Genomic DNA, 24,456 nt, shown 5'->3' on the forward strand with positions numbered 1-24,456 from the left:
CTTCTATGATGTTACAAACAGCTCAGCCTGTTCCTGGGACAGGAGAATGGTCAGCATTCCTGAGGCAAACTCCTGGAGGGGAAGTCAAGATCCAGGCACAGCAACCAAGTCAAAGCATGTCCTGTCCTTGGTCTGCTAAAGTGTATTTTCTTTTTGCAACATATCTTCCAGTTTCCCAGGGTCTGTGAAAAAAACAAAACAAAACAAAACAAAACAAAAACCTCTTATCTATAGTTAGGTGAGTAATCATTAAACAACTGTGGTCCTATTCATATTACATACCCCTCCCCCTATCACTTTAAGCCCCAAGGTCTACCTACTATCAGGAAAAAATATTGTCATAATTAGGAAAAATCTCAACAGTATCTAGTGCTATAAAATCAAACAAAAAGGTTTACGCTTGCTTTATTATTATTCTTCCCATTATAGGACCTGGTGTCAAAGATGCTTCATGTGGACCCTCATCAGAGATTGACTGCTGCCCTTGTGCTCAGACACCCTTGGATAGTCCACTGGGACCAACTGCCACAATACCAGCTAAACAGACAGGACGCACCACATCTGGTCAAGGTGAGGAGCCCCATTCAGGCCCTTTTTTCCCACATATCCTCCAAGAGAGACTATGAGATGCCCTCTCCACATCACAGCACCTGCACCTTTCACTGTCCCTCAGCCTGCGTTCGGTTCTCCTGTGGGATTCTCTTACAATGGGTGATTTAGAAAAGAAAAAGTCAGGCTGTGCCGAAGTATTGTAATAAGTCTTGTTTAAGAATGACTTCTAAATTTCTGAATTTATCCATCAGATAAGCTTATGGATTTCCTCTTTTCTTTATACTTTAATCTCTTATGCACAACCCAGAGCAAACTACAAATTCCAAAAGAGCATGATTTGCTGCCTCTGAAATTAAAAATTGCAAAGGAAAAAAGTTGAATGGTCCTGAGAAAAGTGAGGACTGCTTGTTATGGGCCCATCCCTGTCCTCTCATCCATCATTTCAACCTCCTCCTACACTGGCCTCTTCAATTGTAGTTAAATCAGAGGATTTGGCCAGTGTGGTTATTTTCATTATAAGCCTAATAAAATCTATGTAAGTTTGCTAGTGAAGAAATTATCTGGGGGGGAAAATGTTCATTTCATGTTCTGTGTACATGACTACCCATTGTCATTTTTGTTTTGACATTTCTTTCCTGTTTTCAGGGTGCCATGGCAGCTACATATTCTGCTTTAAACCGTAATCAGTCACCAGTTTTGGAACCAGTAGGCCGCTCTACTCTTGCTCAGCGTAGAGGTATTAAAAAAATCACCTCCACAGCCCTGTGAAGTGACCTCAGTGAAATATTTGGTACCATGGTGTAAGTTGATAGCACAAGTTCTGGCGACAGGTAGCACATATCTGAGAGACACCTGCAAGCACACACTGTCCCAGCTGGTACCCATAATGCTGCTGCTCCTGCTGCTGCTCCCGCTTTCATCTCTTCTCGCTTTACATGATTGTTAGCAAGTTAGATTTTCCTGGAGCTTCGGGTGAAATGAAAATGGAAACATGATGAAGATACATTCACTGAATCAAGAAGAAGAAGAATGAACATATGAATACCACCTAAAATACACTGAATAAAGTACTCTACACCATATAGCATTATTTTTATAGAAAATATTTCATGTCCCTTAAATATTCTTTGTTAGTTATAGGGATGGACAGTTTATGTTAAGCACTTAGCTTAAACAATCCGTTTATATTAGCACTGTATCCTTTGTGCCATCCAACATTTTGTATGTTTTTGTAAACAGTTCATACACAGTACATTTCTGTACTGCTTTCTTTAATGTATACATGCCTTGTTTAACTTGGGATCTATTATTATTAACCAATTGACTATTAAATCTGGTTAAATAGTTCACCTGGATTAACAGTATTGTTGGACAGCCCTAAAAATGGCCGGATTGTGGAACAGCTGTTGAATGTAATACTTTCAAAATGTACATATCTTTCCCCATGTCTGTTTCACTGGTTCGTTCGTTCGTTTGTTACTTAAAGTCGGGTGCTCTGTCAGACTAACCTAGAGAGCTGTTACGATAGAGAAAGTTATATGTCTGTGGCATGACATCAAGAGTACACCTATGAAGTTAGTTCATATACTTTGCAACTCTTTAGGTTCTTTTTTTTAAATTAAGGAAGTAGTTGTTGCACTTTTAATCTTAAATAGTGTCCATACTTAGTATTGGCATATAATTTGGAATTTTGCCAATATACATCAAAGGCCTTTGAGAGTCATGGTGAAGAAATTGGCAAAGGAAATTTTAGCAATAGGCCATTCAAGTCCCATTGGATATTTCATGTTTAAATTGATCAAATTGCAGAATTTAGCATATGAGTAACAGGATACCTGTTCTTGTATTAAACACTAATTTGAGTGTGTAAAAGCCACAGGCCTCTATATAAAATTGGATTAAACTTTCTTATTCTAGGGAATAAAACATTCTTGATCAAACAATATCTGTTCTAACCTGAAATCATAGCTAAGGTAGGTTAACGGAATGTCTAGTATTGAGTGTTTTCTGAATTCCTCCTGATGATTTATAGCCATGTAATACTTCCTTTAACTTCAGATATGATCAGTTTTCATAATGGTCACTGAGTCTGCTTAGATTACAGTATTCATTATCTACATCTAATGTGGTGGTTTCCGTAATTTCATTTGATTAAAGAAATTTCTGTATTCATTATGACCTGTATCTTTGCCAAGTTACCTACCATACACCAATATGTAATATGAAAAACACATGAGTAAAGAAAGAGTGATTTAACTTACTTCATCAAGAATGTCCCTAAACAGATCTTCCTTCATCATGTACTAAGCCATTTACATCAGAAATATTTTTTCCTGCCAGAAGCTTTAAATCTTTCCCTTGAGAGTACAAAGCCAAGAAAGCATGGTTTGTCTGTCTTGGAAGCCACTTGCTATTCCTTAATTTCTCCTCTATGCAATTAAAGAGAGAGGGAAAATCTATAACATTCCTTTTGCCTAAGTGACGCAAAATGATTCTTGCTTAGAAATGAAATGTAAGTTTATCTTCTAAAAAAATGTATAAGAGGAGGGATTTCAGAAGATCCAGATGGAGAAGGTTTTTTAAATTCTTGAATATATGGATGCTTTTCATTGCCTGGAAAGAAAGCTCTTTTTTTCCTTTTTATTCAGTGTTTTAAACCACGCTCATCCCAAATTCTTGTCATTTTTAAGATGTTACTATAACTCTGGGCATATATTTTCAGATTTTGACACTGACGCTATTCCATAGTTGCTTAGGTATATTTTCCATTGTAGTCTTTTAGAACCAGAAGTGAATGTGTAAATCCTTATAAGTCATCTAGTACAACTTTTTCATATTGCATGTAAGAAACCTATGACCCAAAGCAAAGACTAGAATCCTTAATTTCCCATTCAGTTTTTCTCCCCATAACACCATGCTGCCTTCCCTTCAGATTATCAGCCAACCAGGAACTGAGGTGTTCAAAAACTACATATTTCTTGAGGCACTCCTCTACTGGTATATGAATGCCAAGTTTATTGCTTTCAAAGATAATTGCCTTCTTTGCCTAGTCCAACTGCCAGTTTTATTGGAGAAAAGCAGGTTATATGTTCACAAAACAAGGCTTTCTGCCTAAAATGCAGTTCATAAGCATCATTTATTTTATCTGTGGTTCTGGTGTTCCTATTGCCTTTGACTTACAACGGACAGACTTGGCCAACAGTGTGTCTCAATGTAGTGCTTGTGCTGGGTTAACCTTTCCATTAATTTCATGTCCAATTCCTCCAGGCCCCTATAGTTGTGGTAGTGAGGCCCTTTACCAGTTAGTGTTGCTGGTTACCAGGGCTTCTCCCAGGAGGTATTAGTTCAGTCTTAAAGATACTTCAATGTGAAAGAAGGAACTAAACTCTCAGGCCACTTTCACAAACCTCCTCTTAGCTTATAATCCAAAATAATATCCTAAATGGTAGATTGCATTTAGCATTGCCGAGCACATACTGGAAAATACAGATTATACTACCATGTGTTTTGTATCTTCCCTTGCAAGTGATGTTAAACTAAGGTAAGTTTTTTGTCCTTTTTAATTTTTTATATAAATTATTTCTGCTCTCTAATTTACAGAGATGATGTCTTCTTTCTAAGTCCGTTAGACCCTTGTCTTTAACAGATTTTATATGGATTCATTTATTCACAAGCAACCCCAAAAGTCCAAAAATGTAATAATTTTGACAAGGCAGAGTTGAGATTCTGTGAAGCTGACAGGTGGGAAAAGTTAACTTAGCCAGTGTCTGGAGAGGGTGTGTGTGGTGTGTGAAAGGCAGAGATTCCACATTTCACATGTGGTGGGCTGCAAGGAGCAGGTTTGGGTCAACCGTTTCCCATCTGTGTCTAAGAAGTGGTGCTGTTGGGGCCAGGGGACATCATGGGAGGTGAGGTTGGCCTGTTAGCTGTTAGTTGTGCCCTGTACCCTTGGACCAGAAAAGACTTGAAGGGGGAGGTGTGCAAAGGCTTCACGAATAGGCAGAATAGTTTGGGTAGGAAAGGGGCTGGGGTAGGTCCAGCCTGAGATGAGAGCAGAAAAACATTCAAGATTTGGGGGCCATGGTACAGATACGCTTCATCACCATGATAGCCAGCCAGCAGTACACATCTCAACATAGCTTTGATATTCTCTACTTCCTGGCCTTTATAAATGTCATGAAATATTTCAGTTTCCTTTATATTTCATAGAGAAAATTCTCTCTCATGATAGTATTGAGCACTTGAGATTTATGAAGACATTAGGACAGATATCTCAGGAATGTAAAGGGTAAGAAAGGTCTGTTTTCTCTGATTAACAAATTTGATAGGTTTCATGGCTGACCGTTGGTGCTTAAACCAGGAGGTTCCAGTCTAGTTCTAGAGTCTATCCCTCCGAAAGGTCTAACTCCATGTGACTAACAAACTGGATGTATACTTTGAGCCTTATTTAATTCACAGAGAGGTTGACTTAACTCCATATTTTTATTTCAATAAATGAAAATCATCCTCTTTTCACCTCCAGATTGCTTACATTTTGCTGGTCTCCCCAAGTGACCATTGGTGGAGACCAATTAATGAAGGAATGAAATTCACTTTCTTGGGACTGTGGTATTCTGCAGAGCCATGCTTAACCACTTTTTCTAGTGAAGAATCTACAGAATGATAATACCTAAGTGTGGATGGCCAAGAAGAATTTATATCTACAGGGCTCTTTCTGTATTTTTGACACTGCTGTATTCTGTGTGATTGAGCGACTTGTAACTGGTTCCAATGTGAGTGTTCTCAAAGAATTCTAGTAACTAAGTTGACTTAATTTTCTTAAGCCTTGTATTTACTATTAGTCTCACATTTACCACTTTGATTCCAGTCTTTTAACTGTTCATAACAGGGCATACCAAGGGTTGGGATAAGAGCCTACTTCCTACCTCTTAAGGCACTGTCCTCATTATTTTTCCATGTAACCTTGAAGTGCATGATAAGCTGTTTAAATGTCCATGACTTCTCCCAGAGCAACTAGCAAAATATATGACATCGAATAGAGACTAGTGGAAAGGAAAGTTTAGAGACTAAGTTCAGAGGTGCAAACCTCAAAGAAACCTCTTTAGAGCACATACCATTTGAGTACAGTATACATAAGTGTATGTGAGAAGAGAGTTGCTATAGTAGTCCTCTAAGTAGATTAGTTCAATATCTAATGGAAGTGAAAATCTTTACTCCTATTATCACTATAGTACTGAATGAACTGTATACTGAGTTTTTCAAACAAGTATTTAAAGTAGAACTTTTAAATACAAAGCAAGGGCATATAAGGATAAAGGTTTGAGTTTGTGTTCTTGTAAGTGTAGTGTTCCATCTAAAGCTTTGTTTTTTAATCAAAAAATGCTTCAAGGTATTGCTATTTCTTAGCATCCTTAATAATTATGGGTGATGAGTTTTTAATTCTTAAAGTTATGTACATGTATTAGGTTTACCTTAACTGTTACCCTACGCAGAAGGGAAAGTATACACCTGAGGGATGTAATTATTTTGCATTTTTGGCCATGGGTGGGAATGGGGTGGGCATCTACTTAAAAGGTTTTTAAAAAAGAAAAAAATCAAGTATTTTTCTACTATTATATATGATCTTACTTTATACTAGTTTCTCTCTAGTAAGGCATGCCAGAAGCCCAAGGTACCATATCATGAGTTCATATGTATTGTACCTTTTATTGGTGGTTAAATCGTATCAGATGCTTGGCACTGCTGCCGTAATTATGAAATGCTTGTAAAGGATTAAATATCAATGAATACTTAAATTGTTTAAGAGTATAATCTGGGAAGTTTTCAAATCATACTATTAATGTGTAATCTAAGCTCTTTCAGATGTATCCATGAATAATCCTGGAACAATATTGCTTGTATTCCTGTCACAGAACAGGTTTTGTAATCTTTAAAAGAAATGAAAATTTATATAATAAAGTTTCAAATAAATGCACATATGCTCCTTTATCAGATTATTTCGATTACATGATGATTAGTCCTTCATATTATCAAATTATTCTATCCAAAGTACAAATTTATCAAATTGGATTGGTAGAACTTAAAACAGGAATGTTTCTGAGTTAAGAAGTACAGATTAATTTCTCCATGCAAAGTTTTGGTTAGCCTAATAAGTTTGTCAAATCAGACTCACATCAGTCATAGATCTTACCCAATACCAAACGTGATTAATCATTCAAAGGATACAGGGTAATCACCTGGCACACATGAGAATCTTTCCTGAGAAGTCCAAGATTATTAGATTTAGCTCCAAAACAACCTTTTTATCCCTCATTATGGTACATTTTGGATTGATTCAGAATTAAAGAACAAGTTTCCTTCTGTGAGATGTATGCGGAGACTTTGTTTAAACAAAGGGAGTCATTTGGTTTTGCAAACTTCCTTTTGATGCCTTGTTAATTACACAATTTAAATGATGAGCCCCCATTCTCCAGCCAACCATACCTCATAAATCCATAAATTGCAAGTTTACAAGAAGCTATCTCTATAGACTAAGCATATCTTGCTAAAAGCATTTTAGAGAGAAGGACTTTTTTCTTTTACTAGTAAATATCATTAGAACATTTAAAAGGAAATTTGAGGTCACTGATTGCTGATAGAGAGGGAATGGGTTATAAGCCTGCAGTTATCCCTTTCCTTCCCAGTAGACATTTTTAGTAGTTTAATGTTATGATAGCGTATTAGTTTGCTAGGGCTGCCATAACAAAACACCAGACTGGCAGAAATTTATTTTGTCACAGTTCTGGAGTCTGGTTGTTCAAGATCAAGGTGCCAACTCTTTAAACACCCTATCTCCAAATAAAGTCATATTCTGAGGTATTAGGGGTTAGGAATTCAACATATGAATTTTGGGAGTACACACTGAATTTAGGTCTTCTCCCCTCCCTCCCTTTTTTCCTTCCTGCCTGTAATGAATATCTACTGTGTGCCAGACATTCTGCTAAGTGCTGGTAATGGTAAAGCAACAGATGTGGTCTCAGCCTAATGAGGTTTACAGTGAGGCAGGGAAGACATTTCTAGAGTAATAAGTGTCATGCAGCTATTACGCTTTGGTAATGAGGATGGTAGGAAAGCCTTGCCCTTCCCCTCAGACTCCCAACCTGGTAGGTCGGGTGAAAGGGCTGCGTGAGATGTGAGATTACAGTTGATGAGCCAGTTGCTCAAACCCAGAGAGGCTGGTTTGTCACAAAGCGCCGGAAGTCTGCTCTCAGCCAGCAGAGAGCGCTGCCTGAACCCGCCCTTTCCTAGGACGCCTGCGCCCCGCCCATTCCCTTCCTGACTCCGCCTCCTCCTTGCTCGCGGCCCCGCCCCTACGTGTTCTGCGAACTGAGTGTAGTGAAAGCTCCAGGGGTGCGTGTCCCTCAGCTTTAACAATAGGAGTTAGGAGGCCACGCCTGCGCAATAGAGACAGGGGGGCGGGCCCAGGCGGTGCTGGAGGCGGAGAGAAGTTACGCAAGCAGATGCGACGCCATTTGCTGCGGCCGAGCGTGTGTGGAGGCTGATCTCGGAAGAAGTCTGTCTCCGCACTCGCCGGCTCACCGGACTGGCCGCTCTCGCCTGCTTGGTGCCGCGCTGCTCCACGCGTCGCCCCTTGGAGGAGTCGCTGCTGTCGCCACCGCCCGAAAAAGAGTCGGAGCCGCTGCGAGGCCGCTGTCCCCGCCATGCCCAAGAATAAGGGTAATGCCGCCTGGACCCCTGCTCCGCTCTGCCGGGTCTCCCGGCCATGCTTGCGTCTTCGGGATAGCCCAGGCCGCAGTGACCTTCCTCTCCGTCCTGTATGCAGGCGGCTGGGCGCTCCGGACGGGATTCTGGGCTCGGGAGAGGAGCTGGAAAGTTACTCCTGTCTCCCAGTTTGGTCACGTTGGGGTGGAGCGGACGCCATTTTTGTAGGGCCTCCTGCGGGAGAATGTGGGCTTTTGCTGCTGATTCGCGCCACAGTGACCGGGGCGCATTGGGGACCTGGTGGGGCGACCTCCCCTGGGGTGGCCTGGGCTTCGCAAATGGGCGCTTTGGGCCTTCCCGGGCAAGGGGAGTTAAACCTGGAAGCAGTTCTTAACTTTTAGAGGGTGATGCTTGCTTTAGTAACCATCAGGTACTCCTGCATGGGTTTCTTTATGGACAGTTGTTGCATATTGTGGAGACTCCTCCTCTCTTATAAACAGTGGGCGAAACCTGGATGCATTTTTGAGATTCAGCTCTAGAGATACAACCTTCCCCATCCCTTTACGGGTTTTAAACGCCCCCCCACACACACACACACACACACTTCTTCAGTATTTAGCCAAGTTTTCTGCTTTTTAGATCATATATATCTTGTGTTGGAAGTAATGATCTTTAAGTTCTCTCCATTCTGAAGTTAAACATTCACAAGTTATCAGACTTGAGGATAAGTTCATTTGGAATTTCCAAAATGGAAAGCCTAGTCTAGGTAAAAGCAAAACCGTCCTAAAGAAATTTTCCCTTTTTTAGACTTAAGGGTGTTTCTGCTTTTTGAGCATCCTTATAATTTCTCAAAGGAAATTGTGCAAGTAGGAACTGGGAAAACTGTGTTTCGGACAGGAGAGGAGCATATTTCAGAACCCACAAGAAGCTTCCTTTGATTATTCATCCTGAGATGCCCTGCCCTGCCCTACCCTGCCCTACTTCTCTTCTCTTTTCTACTTCACAGCTGGCTCCAGCGTTTCTACCTCATTTCTTCTGTAGCTGTCACTACTCATTTTATCCCTTGGGATATTTGGTTGCAGTTCTGTGCAGGATTTGGTGCTGTTCCCTCAGGGCACCCCACCTTATTGCCCTTAGAAATCTAACTTGTAGGTCCATTTTGGAACAAGGATTTTACTGCTAATTATTCTTGGAAAGATGGGGTGACAAAATAGCGTTTTTTAAAGTCATAGTTTTCTTGTAACCTATATAAATCCTTTTTTTATTCCCTATGAGATGGTGGTACTAACTGTACCACTTCAATGGGTATCTTATTCTCACTTTTATTTCTAGCATGAAATTCCCAGTTCCTTCACTAGACTGCAAGCTGTAAAGGGCAGTAATAGTATCTGTCTTAATAACATTGGATTGCTAGCACCTGACACTTAGTAGATGCTCAATAAATATTTGTTGGATTAAGTCACCTCTCTTCTGTTGAGTCCACTCTTAGGTGAATAATAGGTTCCCCTTTGGTTCCAAGAGGACAGGACTTCTGCATTAAATTACTTCTAGTTCACTAGCCTCCTTCCTTTAAAGTTCATTCCATTATATGGCAATAAAATAAGAGAGGGGGGTGATCAGAGTATGGTTAATTCTGGTATATTGACAAGTGATGAATCACTTTTATAAGTAACATTTGGAATGTACAAAAATTATAGATAATGCAGTGAGCACCTGGGAGTCCATTACTCTAAACTTGAGAATTATAACACAGTTTCAGTTAAAGCCCTCTGTGTCTTCCTCCACAATCCCCTTCCTCTCTTTCCGGAGGTAACCACCATTCTGAACTTATTGTTCTTATACATGTAAAAGCAATTTGTTGTCTTAGTTGTTATCTTAGAGGAATAATACTTTTCAAGACCCCTGCATTTTATGAGATGAGGTTTAATGTAGAAATAAAATTGCTTTTTTTTTCTTCATTGGAAAAGCCAGAAGCCCTGTGAATATAATCTTGATGATAGTTACACAAGTAAGGATGTAAATTTCCATGAACTGTGTGTCAAAAGACTAGCTTTGGGCTGATTCTTAGCTTATTTCCTCTAGATTCTGTCAGTGTATTACCTCGGGAAAAAAGGGTATCCTTTGGCCCACTCAGAAGAGCATTTGGGGTAAGGTGCGCCCACACTTTGAGGACGTTACTACTACCTTTGATTTTAACAGCACCACTCCTTTAGGAAGATATGGACTACTCTTGGCTGACTTATTTAAATTGCCAGCTTGGGCATATAACTCAGCAACCAAAGTAGGTGTGATTCTTGTCCTAATGGAGCTTTCACTCTAGTTTGAAGATCTGGCATGATTAATGAAGCAGAAGATACTTTTCTCTTCCTAGGAAATTAGTTTTGGTGTGCCCTAAGAGTACCTCAAATACTGAATTCTAAGGACTCTGGGTGGGTCAGGAAATTGTAGATGTTCACCTAACAATCACACAGAGCATTGTGAGTCTGTGCCCAGGACAGGGTAAGTGCACTTAATTCAAGAAGTTAAGTGTGTCTGTCTTTACATTGGCCAAATGCACGTTCTTTATTCTGTTTGAGCTGTGAACCTTTTGCTGCTGCCACGCTCTTCCCATATGTCCCTTAACGTCACTACCACTTACAGTCACTTTTGGTAATGGCTGCCATTGTGGTTTAGGGTCTGGAATGGGAACAAAATGCGGTGGAGAGATACCCTAATGTGGGGGCCAAGAACAAAAGAAGATTAGGTTTGAATCTGGTCGCCTGTACTCACTGACTAATGTTAAGTGAATTACTTCTCTAAGCTTGGATGAACTCACTGGTAAACTGGGGGTAAATGGGTAGTTGCATAGTGGTTAAGAGCATAGTCTCTGGGATCTCACACCCCAGATCTCAGGTCACGTGATATAGCTTCAGAAAAGTCACCCTTTCAAAGTCCGTTTTCTTGTGAAATAAAGACAAAATAGTACCTACCTCATAGGCTTTAGGCTTGTTAGGAGTGAGTTACTAGTGTGTAGTGTGCTTGGATTGAAGCATACGGGAATAGAAGTATTGAGAGATAGGTTGGTGTCAGGTTTATAGGTTGAGAGACTTATATTCTTTAAGGTAATTATGTTACCACTAACAGAAACAGGGATGTTGATTAAGGACCAGCTTTGTAAAATAAAGTAAATGGAGTTTTGAATAAAACTGAGCTTGAGATGACAGTAACCCATTTACTGGAAGTGTACTGAGCCATTAGAAAAAGGAGACCAAGGCTTAGTTAAAATAGGGGGCTGAGATGTAAAATTATTAGCATAGAGGTGATAGGTGAGAGAAAAATAAATTTCCTTAGAAAGTGGGTGAAGAGAAGGTAGGAATTTGGAGTGAATGAAGTCCCAAAGGGATTGGCATAATGGGGGGGGGGGGGGCTGATGAAAGGTCCGGAAGAATACAAGTGACCCTTTAAAAGTCAGAAAAGTATGAAAAACAAGGGGAACTTGGAGAATGACAGATGTTTAAGGACACCAGTAGATAGAAGAGTTCTAGAATCCTAAATGGAGGTATTTGGGTCTTCTGTTCTAACTCCCACATTTTACAGAGGCTGATACAGATCCAGGGTGCGGGGGTGTGTGAAAGCTCATCCGTGTATCCTTTAATCCTGCCTCCCTCTATATCTGGTCATAATTCTCTTGTTTCCATCTCAGAAATAATCCTTTTATTATTCCTCTGAATAATATTCCATTGTATGGTTGTATCACAGTTTATTCATCTACCAAAGGACATCTTGGTTGCTTCCAAGTTACTTTCCTCCTCATGACTAAGCTCAGCCTGCTTCATTCTTCGTGTAATAGGGACAGTGACCTGAGAGTTTTCCCAACCAGAGAATCATGTCACATTTTTTTAATTAAAATTTTTTAATAGTAACTATACTCATGATTCAAATTTCAAAAAGTATAAAAAGTGAAATCTCTCTTCCTAAATGTATCCCATTGCCAACGAGTTCTTTCTCACAGGCATTGTTAACTTTTTTGTATATGCCCTTCCAGAGATATTTTATTATACACACACACACACACACACACACACACACACACACACAATGAATATGAATTTCTTTTTTTTTTTTTTTTTTTTTTACATCAGTGGTGGGTTCATGCTCTTCTTCACCTTGCTCTATTTATTTTTAAATTTATTGTAGGAAGAATTTTGAATAGATACAAAAGTCAGTCTGTATAATGAGCCTTCATGTACTTATGTCCCGGCTCCAGACACCATCAATCATGGCTAAACTTGCACCATTGTTTTTAATCCCCACCCGAGGATATTTTTTCCAATGCTTTTCGGGTGGGGGGGACATAGATGTGAGAGAGACACATCATTTGGTTGCCTCCTGCACTTGCCCCACCAAGGCCAGGGATCGAACCTGCAACCTAGGTACTTGCCCTTTGTCGGAATCGAACTCAGGACCCTTCAGCCCTCGGGCCAACACACTGTAACCTCTGAGCCAAACCGGCTAGGTCTTTGCTCTTTTTTTAATAGACTTTATTTTTTAGAGCGGTTTTATATTTATAGAAAAATGAGCAGAAAGTACAAAGTTCCCATATATTTCCCCCACACACCAGTTTCCTCTTATTAACATCTTGCATGAGCCAGTCTAGGTGAATTATTATTAACTCAAGTCCATAGCTTATAGTTTCCATTCTTTATGTTGTACATTGTATGAGTTTTGACAAATGTATAGTGACACATATACACCATTACAGTAAAGGTTCCTCCATGTCTTTGGGAGGCTTGGTAGTTTATTTCCTTTTATTGCTGAATAATATTTTATTGTACCACAATTTATTTGTTCACCAAGTGAAGAACACCTCAGTTGCTTTCAAGTTCAGGCATTTAGCACCTTCTTTTTAACTTCACATATCTTGCTCAATGTATTGTACCGCAATAAGATTAAATTCAAACTCCGACTTGCCAGACTTGTTGCTCTCCCTCCACCACCACAAAATCAGTGTGTCCCATTCCAGTTGCTATAACTTTACCTTTTTTCTTTTGTTTTCTTTCCTTTTCTTTGCTTTTCAGTCATCTCCTACTTGCACTCACACCTTTCATTGGGGTGAGATACAAGGGAGATAAGGCATTTTTATAAAATTTATCAAGGCCCATTACACCTCCCACCTTGTCCCATGTGGGCCACTGTAGGAGGGGTTCACTGAGCAGTGTAGTCAGCCAGGTCGCCATTATCTTTATGATCCTGGGTCACTGAGTGCAGATATCCTCAGTAAGGGATCTATATACTTCTGTATAATATCTGCTTTGGTTTTTATTTTATATCAGAAATATTCCAAAAGGAATTTCCAAGAAGGGTAGGAGAGTGACAATATGTGTGTTTAATATGATTAGAGATTGTAAATATAATGATTGTGTCACTAAATTAGGTGAATTTTTAAATTAAGTACTTTTATTAAACCATTTTATAAATCTCAATTTAGTTTAGTTTCTTTTCCTACTGTTTTGTAGATAATATCTTTTTCTTTCTTTAAAACCTTTAGGTAAAGGAGGTAAAAACAGACGTAGAGGTAAGAATGAGAATGAATCTGAAAAAAGAGAATTGGTGTTCAAAGAAGATGGGCAAGGTAAGCGTTTTCATAAGTTAGATTTCTTTTAGTAATATTTTTGTTTTTTAAATATGGAATTTCAATTTCTAAACGTAAAAGAGATACTATTCATAATCCTGAGCAGTGAATTGCATGTCCCTTTTTGCTCTTCTCCGTTTCCTTTGGTAATCATTTCTTGGTATACTCAGTGAGGATTGGTGGTGTTTTTGTAAATGTATAGGTTTCATTGTGTTGCATGAACACCCATAGCTAAGAGCAAATTATACAGTTCAGAGGGAAGTAAGCCTCAAAAGTGATGGTTGACAATTCCATGATTTAGTAGACCTTTTTGATAGTAAATGGTGCTACATAGTATGTGCAGTATACCATGGATACTTGAGGGATGAATCTGAAGCCTTTCCCACTTCTCCAGTGCCAGTAGCATATAATTTCATAAATATAATAAAATGAAATTGAGCATTTGACTGACCATTTTGAACCAATGAAGATATATAATACTAGTTTCTTATATTTTTATTTTGAGTAATTTCAAATCTTCAGAAAAGTTCCAGTATTTAGTACAATGAACTTTTTAAAAATTACCCTTTGGGTACGTGCGTGTTGAACCATTTGAAAGTTAGTTGTGGACTTCATATTACTTTTCCTTTACTACTACATCATGTGTCTCTTAAGAACAGGTATATTCTCTTACATAACAACAACAGAAACACGCGGGTAATTTAACCTGAATATATTATATATCCAGTATATGGCCCATATTCAAAATTTTCCAGTTATCCTAATAATTTCCAGCACTTTTTTTTTTAAATTGTATATTTTTTAATATATCTTTATTGATTTCAAAGAGAGGAAAGGAGAGGAAGAGAGAGAGAAACATCAGTGATGAGAGAGTCATTAATTGGCTGCCTAGCCTGCAACCCGGGCATGTGCCCTGACTGGGAATTGAACCCCGATCCCCTGGATCCCAGGCCGGGCTCCAGCACTTTTTAACAAAGAAAAATTTTTGTAGTCTTTTTATAGAACTTTGGTGATTTGTTCACACCGTATAAAAATGAAACGTGTTTTCTGGCTAAGAGACCTTTTTGATTCTTAGCCTTAGTCATTCTAGCCCCTGTTAGCAGTTGTCTTGATTTTGACTGCCACTATTTCTTTTTCATATTTTTCCCCCACTATGGAAGAGAGTCTGTCTTTGAATTGACCGACCATGTTGAGGCGCTAGGTTCACTGTATGTAGTCTGAGTAACTAACTTCCACTTCTCAATCCCACAGTTGAGCTTTTCAGAGTTACATCTCTGTTTACCAGTTAGTGGCTATCCTGTTTGGGGGTTAGTCTAATGTACAACTTGAGTAAGCTAAAGGGTCTGAAGTGATGCATCATCGTCCCATCCCCCCCCCCCCCCCCATGTCTTCTGGCATTTAATGACAAAAGAGAGGCCTATGTGCAAGCTAATGCTCATAATCTCAGTTTTTCAAATGGCAGTGAAACCAGTTGGCTTCCTGGGTACCCTTTTGGAAAGATTTTAATGAAAACTTTGGCATTTTGCCTGAGCACATCTTTCTGGCTTTACAAAAACTTTAGAATAATCACTAAGATATTCTAATTTAACAAAGACATAATTAACATTTAAGCTACTTTTATTTGCCATATGTACCAGATGTGTTGAGTTTAGCCTTTAAAGGTTCTAAGGGAAAGGAGCTCCAAAATTGGAAAAGGCTTTGAGAGATTGAGGGGGTATATAGTGTGTAAGCCACTTGGGATAAGCCACCTTGATCTCCAAAAGTAAAGCAAACAGTCATGCAGAAACATTTCTGATAGCAGAAATGAATCTTGGTTGTGGCTCTGCCATTGACGAGCTCGGGGTTTATCACTTTCTTGCATTTATTTTACTGCATATATTTATTCCCAACTAGTACACCTATACATTCTAGTCGGTTTTATGTGGACTTCTAAACTGCTTTTATCAAAAGTTAAACATTATCTTATGCCCTTTTCTTTTCCCTCCCCCAGAATATGCTCAGGTAATCAAAATGTTGGGAAATGGACGCTTAGAAGCAATGTGTTTTGATGGTGTAAAGAGGTTGTGTCACATCAGAGGGAAATTGAGAAAAAAGGTAGGTGTGGAGATTTGTTTTAGTTTAATACAAAATTGTGATTAAGACGGGGAATGGCTCTACAGTTTTTATGGGCCAAGGACCTCGTTTTTGTAAGTTACCAAAAGAGTTCAGAAGAGCAGTGATTTACAAATTCTATTTGAAGACTCATTTGCATCACCTATGTTGTATTCCTGCCGAAAATGTTTAACCTGCATCTAATCATAAGTAAATAATCGACAAATCCAAATTGAGGGACTCTCACAAGTGGCCTGGCTTTTAATACATTGTTAGTGTCAGGAAAGGGGGAAAAAAGGCTGGGGTGCTATTAAGTGTTACATTAATGTTAAATTTCCTGAATTGTGATCATGAATGGGCTGCCTTGGAAAGTAATGACTAATTTCCTATCACAGTAGGTATTCGGGCAGATTTATTAATTAGATTGGTTAAAAGTCCCTCCAACTCTGATTTTATGATTTAAAAAAAAATTTTTTTGTTTGTTCATCCTTCTTTTAACAAACTAAAGGGTTGGGGTGGGGGAGTAGAAGGAAGGAAGGGAAGGAGGGAGATGAAGCCAGGTTTCTAATTTTCTATTATATGTAATGGGTAGATAGCTAACCACTTAGAGTGGTTCACTATGAGAAAAATCCCTTAATTTTTAAATTAATCATCATTCCTCTGGAATTACTAAACTTATCAGGTAATTAAAATAAGAGTATTTTTTTAACATCCCAAATTACAGAAAAATTGAAACAGGCACAACTGCTTGCTATAGTTTGGTTTTTGGTTTTGTTTTTTTCTTATTTCTAAATAAAGGAAATAGCTGGGTAAATAGCATTTTATGGGAATGCTGAATCAGTGTTACTCTTGATTCTTTATTTCTTTTATAGGTTTGGATAAATACCTCAGACATCATATTGGTTGGTCTACGAGACTACCAGGTAAAAAATTAAATAAAATTTTTATTCACTTGCTTGATTCTGATGACCCATTAATGTTAAGAACATGAGTCATAACTGTATTTGACCAGTCCCATCCTAGTATTCACCTCACCATTGTATCAGCAAACATTTCATAAGGCATTGTGCTAGGTACCTCAGAGATTATGGTTCCCAATTTCCAGTCTGTAGAGTTCACATTTTCGTGACCCTTCGGTGCACAGGCCAACTACCACCAAGCCATACCGGCCAGGACCCCCACCCCAATTTTTTAAAAAAATGTATCCATCTTGAAATCAAAATCTGGAAGCTGTTACTCACAGGGCTACAGCTGAATGATGCCCCCTGCCATCCCACAAGATGTATACAGCCTGGTAATGAGGGTAATAAGAAAGGCACACAGGTAATTACAGTATAAACCATGATATAAATATGTACTCTAAATTTAGATCAGCACTTAGGTAAGAAAATGGTAGTTTGCCCCGATGGTCTCAACCTGGAGACATTGTGGGTCTGTGAAATCTATTTGGTTCTACGTCTAGAACTTATCACTGTCTGTTAAGTCACATTGTGTGTGATAAAATGTTTCTATTTTTATAACTTTAGTCATACTTTGATTTCTAAAATATATACATACTCCAGAATAAAGATTTAAAATCTTTACTTTAAAATCAATGGTTCTCAACCATGGGTAATTTTATTTTACTTTTATTTTTTTTTAAGTCTTAGGGGCCATTTGTCAGTGTTGGAGACATTTCTGGTTGTCACACATAAGGGAGGGGGACAGTGCTACCGGCATGTAGTGGTTAGAGACCAGAGATACTGCTAAACATCCTACATTGCACAGAACAGGCCCTACAATGAATAGTTATTCAGCCCAAAATATCAGTAGTGCTGAGGTTAAGAAAGCCTGCTTTAGATTCACACCATTTTAATGTCCGTTTTATTTTGACCTCAAAAATAACCCCAGAAGTAGAGAGAATAGTTCCCTGTTTGACAAATAGGAAACCAAGATGCCAAAGGGTATAACATTCTGACTAGATAATGACAGCCAAGACCAACTTTTCTGATTCTTAATTTCTCATGATCCTCCTTCTCTTCCCCTGCCACTTAAAGGGTGGTCCAGGAACCAGTAGCATCACTAGCTTTTGGGGAACTTGTCGGAAATGCAGATCGTTGGACTCTACTCCAAGCCTCCTAAATCAGAATATGCATTTTAACAAGACCCCTCTGGGCTTCGATACACATTACAGTTTAAGAAATGCAGGTCTGAATCACACTGCCCTTGCGTCACTGTAATCATTTTTGTTGCCTTTGAAACAATCAGCTTCAACTTTTTTTTCTACCTTAACGAAGTCATATTTTTTCTTAAATGAGGATGTGTGAATATCTAAGTCATTAGTTTTCAGTGGGACATTTGCATCAGAAACACCCAAAAAGCTTTTAAAAATATGAATTCATGGCTTCACTCTACATCTACTAATCTATCTTCAGGAAGTGTAAAAGCTCCACAGGAGATTTTGATCAATTCTACCTTAGGAACCACTGATACATGGAAAGGTGTATGAATTTCCTTAGTTCATTACACCAGTCTCAATTTTTTAATTAGAGTATTTAAGCACCCAGTAAATTATGGTCCCAGGGAATTTTTGTATTTCAAAAGACTTCTAATCAAGGGTAATGGTAAATAATCCATGAGATTGGGTCTGCACAGTTCTGTTCTCATTAACGTGAGATCTGCGAAGGCCTCCCCTAAGCTTGTTGATCATTGTTTATGTGTTTCACACTGGGTTAAACCTGAGGATGTTTCTCAGAGGGTAGGAGAAAATGTAATATTTTGCCATAATTGGTTCTAAAAGTGATTTTTCTCTTTTTAAGGATAATAAAGCTGATGTAATTTTAAAATACAATGCAGATGAAGCGAGAAGCCTGAAGGCATATGGCGAGCTTCCGGAGCATGGTAATGTTTGAGTTATTATATTAACCTGTCGTGGTGCTGTTACCTGGTCAGTTGTATTAACGTAACGGGATTTGGGTAGAATTCTGTGGATTTTGCATATCTACTGTTGTGCTTACATGATTTATTTTAAGTCTGACTGCCTATACTTCACAGTACTAGATGCCTTAAGGAAAAAACTGAGATTCTGTTTCTAATAAATACAGTTTTGGTGAGGAGTTATATTTTATAAGCCCTGGACTTCTGTGTAATTACCAGTCAAAGGAAAAGTATTGTAGTATTTCTTTTAAAAATTTATATCTTAAAGAGACTGTCAGTGTTCGTCTAACTTTAAATGTGAAGCAAGGATAGTAATTAGGTACTACTGTTGATTATTATTGAAAAGGCAGCCTTCAGTTCATCATACCCTAGTACCACAGTATCCCACAAGATTTTTTAAGCCAACGTTCTTTGTTTCCTCCCCCAATACAAAAGTTAGGCATTCTTAATGAAGAGAACTTAAGTAAAACAAAAAAAAATAAGTATCTCACAACCTTATCAAAGGGAAAATATACTTTACATACTGTTTAGTAAACCTGCATTTTTTTCATTTGGTAGTTCCTTTTTATTTTTTTGCCCTGTTACGTATTATCATGAAAACAATATATTTTGCATCATATCTTATATTTTGATGCATCTCCAAACCATTAGAATACTCACGCATTTGTGAATTTTTAAACACATAGTACTATAGACCATGAAACTCCTGCTGAAATGAATTACTTGGCATTTCCAATCTAGGAAATGCTAATATATCTGGGAATAGAACTAGCACTTTTTGATTCGTTTTCATTGCTTAGGTATAGCATGATTTTGCCAAATCTTTCTGATTGAAAAGTCTGATGGTTGATGAATTATTAGGGTGTGCTCAAACCTTTTTTAAAGCATAGCTGGAAGTTGTGTCGTTAGAGTCTGCCTTGCTGAAAACACCTTGATAAACCAAAAGAAAATTATAACCCAGGTACATTCCATCTTGACTTAGTAGACGCTTTGTTGGAGGTTTTCTTGTATCAAATACTGTACTGTATAGTAGCATTGTTAGGTCAAAGTTAGGATCTTTCTGATCATAAAACTTAGATTTAAAGTTTGAGTTGTAAGAGTCTCCTTTTATAGTTCAACATTTGATATCAGACCACTTTTAGTGGTCAATTATTCATTTTAATAACATCTTGGTTATGTTATATGAGTGTATTTATTATTGTTTCTTTAGCTAAAATCAATGAAACTGATACATTTGGTCCTGGCGATGATGATGAAATTCAGTTTGATGACATTGGCGATGACGATGAAGACATTGATGATGTAAGTAGATGCACCTTGCGTTTTTCAACTTTTGTGAATTATCCACAGAGAAACCAGCTCTTTCCCTTAGCTTCCTTTAATCTAAGAATCTTGAATACTTAAGTAAGGATATATTTTGAGACTTGTCCATGAATTAAAATACTCAGGAGACAACTAATCAAACTGTTTATACTTTGAGGATTCATTTATTTTCAACATTTTTTCCTAGAAAGATCAATATTTGCTTTGGCAATATGAATGCTAGGCATTGGGAAGCATAACTTGTTTAATTAAGAGGGTCTAAAGGCGGTGGGGGGGGGGGGCTGGATGAAAGAGGGTGAAGGGATTAGCCAAAGAACATACACACATAACCCATAGGCACAGACAATAGGGTGGTGATGGGCAGAGGGAAGGGGGGCGGGGGCTGGGCGGAGGTGAGCAAGACGGTGGGAAGAAATGGGGCCATCTGTAATAGTGTCAACAATAAAAATAAAGTTTAAATAAATAAAACAAGCCAAGAAAAGTGTGTCTAAAGAGATCTTTCTTAATAACTTTAGTTGTAAGAAATACAAGATCTTACCAAAGAAAACATACCTTCTCAATTGAATAATAGTATGTTAAAAGAAGAATCCTGTTTGAACCAGCTTGATAAGAAGCATTGAAATTACAACATACGTTAGAAGCTTTGTTAAAATCAAGGACTTTTTCCGTTATGTGATGTTATTTGCTGGGTATGCACTATTGGCAAACTCTTGGTTTAGAGTTGGTGTGTATATTTTGAGGAAAATGTATTGTTTTTCCTAAAAGTAAAGCAGTGGTGCTCACAAGAGTAAATGCCTCATTGCCCTTCTGTTCAGTTACGGGGTGATCCAAACATTTGGACAGCTGAGCTGGGGTAGAAGGCCTTTTTAGAAGTTAAAAACCTAACCAGAGAACATGCGTGAATAGGAAGCCACATACAGAGGTGATAGTTGAGGATCTAGACAGGAGAAAGGTTTTCTAAGGAAAAAATTTCTGAATCTCTGCCAGTGCTTCCTTGTATCTGGGCCCAGCAGGCTGGCGGGGGAAAGATGATAAGGACAGTGGTTATTAAGGGAATTGGAGTTATCTTGAACGCTTGTGGGGGTGGCTTTGTTTATCACCGGAGAACCTTACTTCTTCCCTGAGACATTTCTCTAGATGGTTTATAGGTGTTTTAGTCTTCAATTCTATAACCAGCTTGACCAGGAGGAGGAGAATTTGGTCAGTATCATGCTTGTTCCTTTCTTAAAGAAATAATGCTCCCCTTGTCTGCTCCCACCCCCAAAATAAAAAATCACTAGCACAGAAGGGAGGAGACACTAAACTTTATTAAGAATATTCAGTATAACATGTAGCATTCTGAAGGAGGTTATAAAGATTTCCTGGCAGCAGACCGGAATTGAGCAAAGCACAGTGTGTAGCATTTGCTTTCCAGGCCGGCTTTGTTTCTGATAGCCCAAGGGCGTGGAGGTGTCCCTGCTGCTGCTGCTGTGGTGGTGTAAGAATCCGTTTTTCATTTGATCTGACGTTCTTTTCCCTTTCAGATCTAAATTGACATCAACATTTTTGCATTCCAACTTCTCTGAGGATTGTTCAACCATTTGGATTTTGGCTGTGGCCTACAAAAGAAGATTAAAATTTTCGTTAATTTGAGTGTGGTTTGTTAAAGCAGACTGATTTGTTTCTAAGGTTGTTTCTTTAAAAACTGGTAGTGCTGAGTTAAGTGAAATGTAAAGCCCACTTTGTTCTTTTGGTGTAATGGAGCTTATAGGTAAAAGAGCACATCTACTATTTTTGAAAAAAGGAAAAAAACCTTTCCTACTTTGACCACTTCCAGTAAATAAATGGATGTTTTGGATAAACCATTTGCCCTGTACTCATGGGTTATGATTAAGCCCTAGTTTTGACTAGCCTGTTAACTGTACAGTGACTTTCTGTGTATTCCAGTTACCTAGATGTACCCTTGAGGTTTTGACAAAATTTAAGAGAGGCAGAAGTCTGCATTTAAAGTCAGAGATGATTAGGTCTGTTTTTCATATTTAAGTAGCGTGTGGCTATTTTTATACTAATTTTGATATTGCATCCATTCTTTTCATGACCTTATTTTGCCATGATAAACATCAGCAAGAAAGCCTTTCCAGCATGCAGATAGTAGAACCTGGGTTTTAATAGCAATTTTGAATTTGTAAGGTTAGTAGTTGCAGAAATTGAACACTAGGTGGCACACTCAGTTACTTAACATTGGAAATACTGATTTAGTTGTAAACTTTTTACACTTACTGTGCATACAAAATTCCTAACCAAGATTGTTTTGATCATATGTGTGTATGTTGAATATTTTTAAAGAACTAAAATATTGTTGTGTCATTTTACTTCAGAAGTCATACATGTAAGCTACAGTTTTGAAAGCTTTATAAATACATGACTTATGTATAAATGAAAATTTAATTTCATAGCAACTTGTACAAATTAAGCCCTTTTCAAACTATCCCTAAGCTGGGGAAAGGAGTGAATAATAATTTAATGAAAAGGTAATGAATGGAAGAGCTACAGTCGGGAAATATAATAAAGACAATATCATGCTGCACAGTATATCATACCCTTTGTGTTTAGGGTGTATTTTATTGTGTGTACAGATTTTTTTCCCCCCCTTGATATTAGGAATTTAGATTCACCCTGTTTTATTTAGTTTTTCGTTATCAACTGGAGTAAAATGAAATTCAAGGCTAGACTAGTTAGACCGAACTAACCACATTGAATTCATATGCAACTTTAAAAGAAGAGATCCACCATGTAGCATGTGAAGCTTTTATTCTGCTGGTCTCCAGAGAACTTTGCTTAGTTTGATGTCCTAAATGTGTAAACACTGGAATCAAAATCTGAGGTTCTATAAAACACTTGAATCAAAGAATAGAAATTAAGAGTGGATAATTGGGGTTCATGGTTTTTATTTGCTATTCCTGAACACTTACCTAGGTAGAATGCATCTGAGCCTATGGGCTAGTTTTTAATATTTAAAAGAAGCCAGCCTTTAAGAATTGTCAATAGTGACTGTCTTTCCCAGTAGTCTAAACCTCCTAAGATATTTAGGCTTTTGTAATGAAGATGTTTTGCTAAATTTGAGATATATATATAGGGGTGGGCAAAACTAGGTTTACAGTTGTTCGTATGGAAAATAATACAATAATTAAGAAATAATATTACAAGAACAAACTTTCACGTACTCACAACTGTAAACCTGCTTTTGCCCACCCTTATATAGATTCATGTTATTTTACCAAGGACATTTTAACTCTGTGTCTGTGATACAGTTCATGGTAGGGATGGTGTATCTCAAACATTAGTTTTTCTGCTTAACTCCTCTAATAAGTATGGTTTATCTAACATTCTTAGAAATTACAACAATGGCCCAATTCATGCATTTGCTAGTGATTTTTTCTTTCTTGCCTTGGTAGTAACAGCTCGATGTAGTGCTGTTGCATCCTTGAAAATCTGAAACCATAATATCTAAAAATAGTTGGGCTAAAGTTGTGGCTCATATCAACACTACTTGGAATTATTTTACTAACTTGTCTTCAGTATGGAAATGTAGTTTCATCGATTGATTATATCTCAAATGAGGAATGGAAGTGGTCCTTAAGAAAAGTTTTAGGGGTTTTTTGGTTATCCTGATTCCTAAAATACAATGGTATAAAAAGTGTGCTCTGAAAGAAAATAAAATGTTTGAAATCCAAGGATAATAGTTCTTACTGCTGAGAGGTGTAATAGTTATTACTAACAAATTTGATAGGCTTGCATTTTTCATGTAGTATTTATTCCACTTAGAGTATAAATATGTTGTATTACTAAAGTGGCTGAATAGCCAAGCCAAGTGTTTGTGTGAAAAAAGACTTGCCAAGATTTATTTGACTGTTGAATCTTCCTTGAACATCCAGACTCTTAAAGAGACCCCCTTTTAAGGAGCCTGTAAACTATGCATGATGAAAATTGTATTTTATTAAGAAATGGCCATTGGTTTACTCACCACATCTCTGGTATCATGACTATTAATATAGTTGCTTACAAGACTCTTTGTGACTTGTGGTTTAACTTAGTCTCACATATCATATGTAAATATTAAACTATAGGATGTTGAATAACATCTTTAATAGATACAAATTGCTGTCTGTATTGACTAAAAAGCAACCGAGTAATCAATTAGGTAAAAGCATGTTTCAAATAGAATACCTAGCTGGATTTATACTTTATTTGTATTATGTACAGGTTTAACAACATTCAGTATT

General features: G+C 37.8%; 2 protein-coding genes across 4 annotated transcripts in view; both read left to right on the forward strand.

The window, feature by feature from the left end:
- The window catches only part of RPS6KA3 (ribosomal protein S6 kinase A3), a 97,287-nt gene extending 94,560 nt beyond the window's left edge, over positions 1-2,727 (forward strand). For all 3 annotated transcript variants that reach the window (XM_087829307.1, XM_016199373.2, XM_016199372.2), the window contains 2 exons: positions 430-570; positions 1,198-2,727. In XM_087829307.1, coding sequence (XP_087685433.1) covers positions 430-570; positions 1,198-1,320 — 264 coding nt within the window. In that variant the 3' untranslated portion in view covers positions 1,321-2,727. The remainder of the gene's footprint in view (positions 1-429; positions 571-1,197) is intronic.
- Positions 2,728-8,068: 5,341 nt separating this feature from the next.
- Positions 8,069-24,240, forward strand: EIF1AX (eukaryotic translation initiation factor 1A X-linked). Its single transcript, XM_016199371.2, has 7 exons — positions 8,069-8,268; positions 13,781-13,864; positions 15,855-15,958; positions 16,828-16,878; positions 18,754-18,835; positions 20,082-20,173; positions 21,718-24,240. The coding sequence occupies exons 1-7, from the start codon at positions 8,253-8,255 to the stop codon at positions 21,721-21,723; spliced, it is 435 nt and encodes a 144-aa protein (XP_016054857.1). The 5' UTR covers positions 8,069-8,252; the 3' UTR covers positions 21,724-24,240.
- The last annotated feature ends 216 nt before the right edge of the window (positions 24,241-24,456 follow it).

The sequence above is a fragment of the Miniopterus natalensis genome, chromosome X (genome assembly GCF_054644295.1).
Source record: "Miniopterus natalensis isolate mMinNat1 chromosome X, mMinNat1.hap1, whole genome shotgun sequence".
Classification (NCBI taxonomy): Eukaryota; Metazoa; Chordata; class Mammalia; order Chiroptera; family Miniopteridae; genus Miniopterus; species Miniopterus natalensis.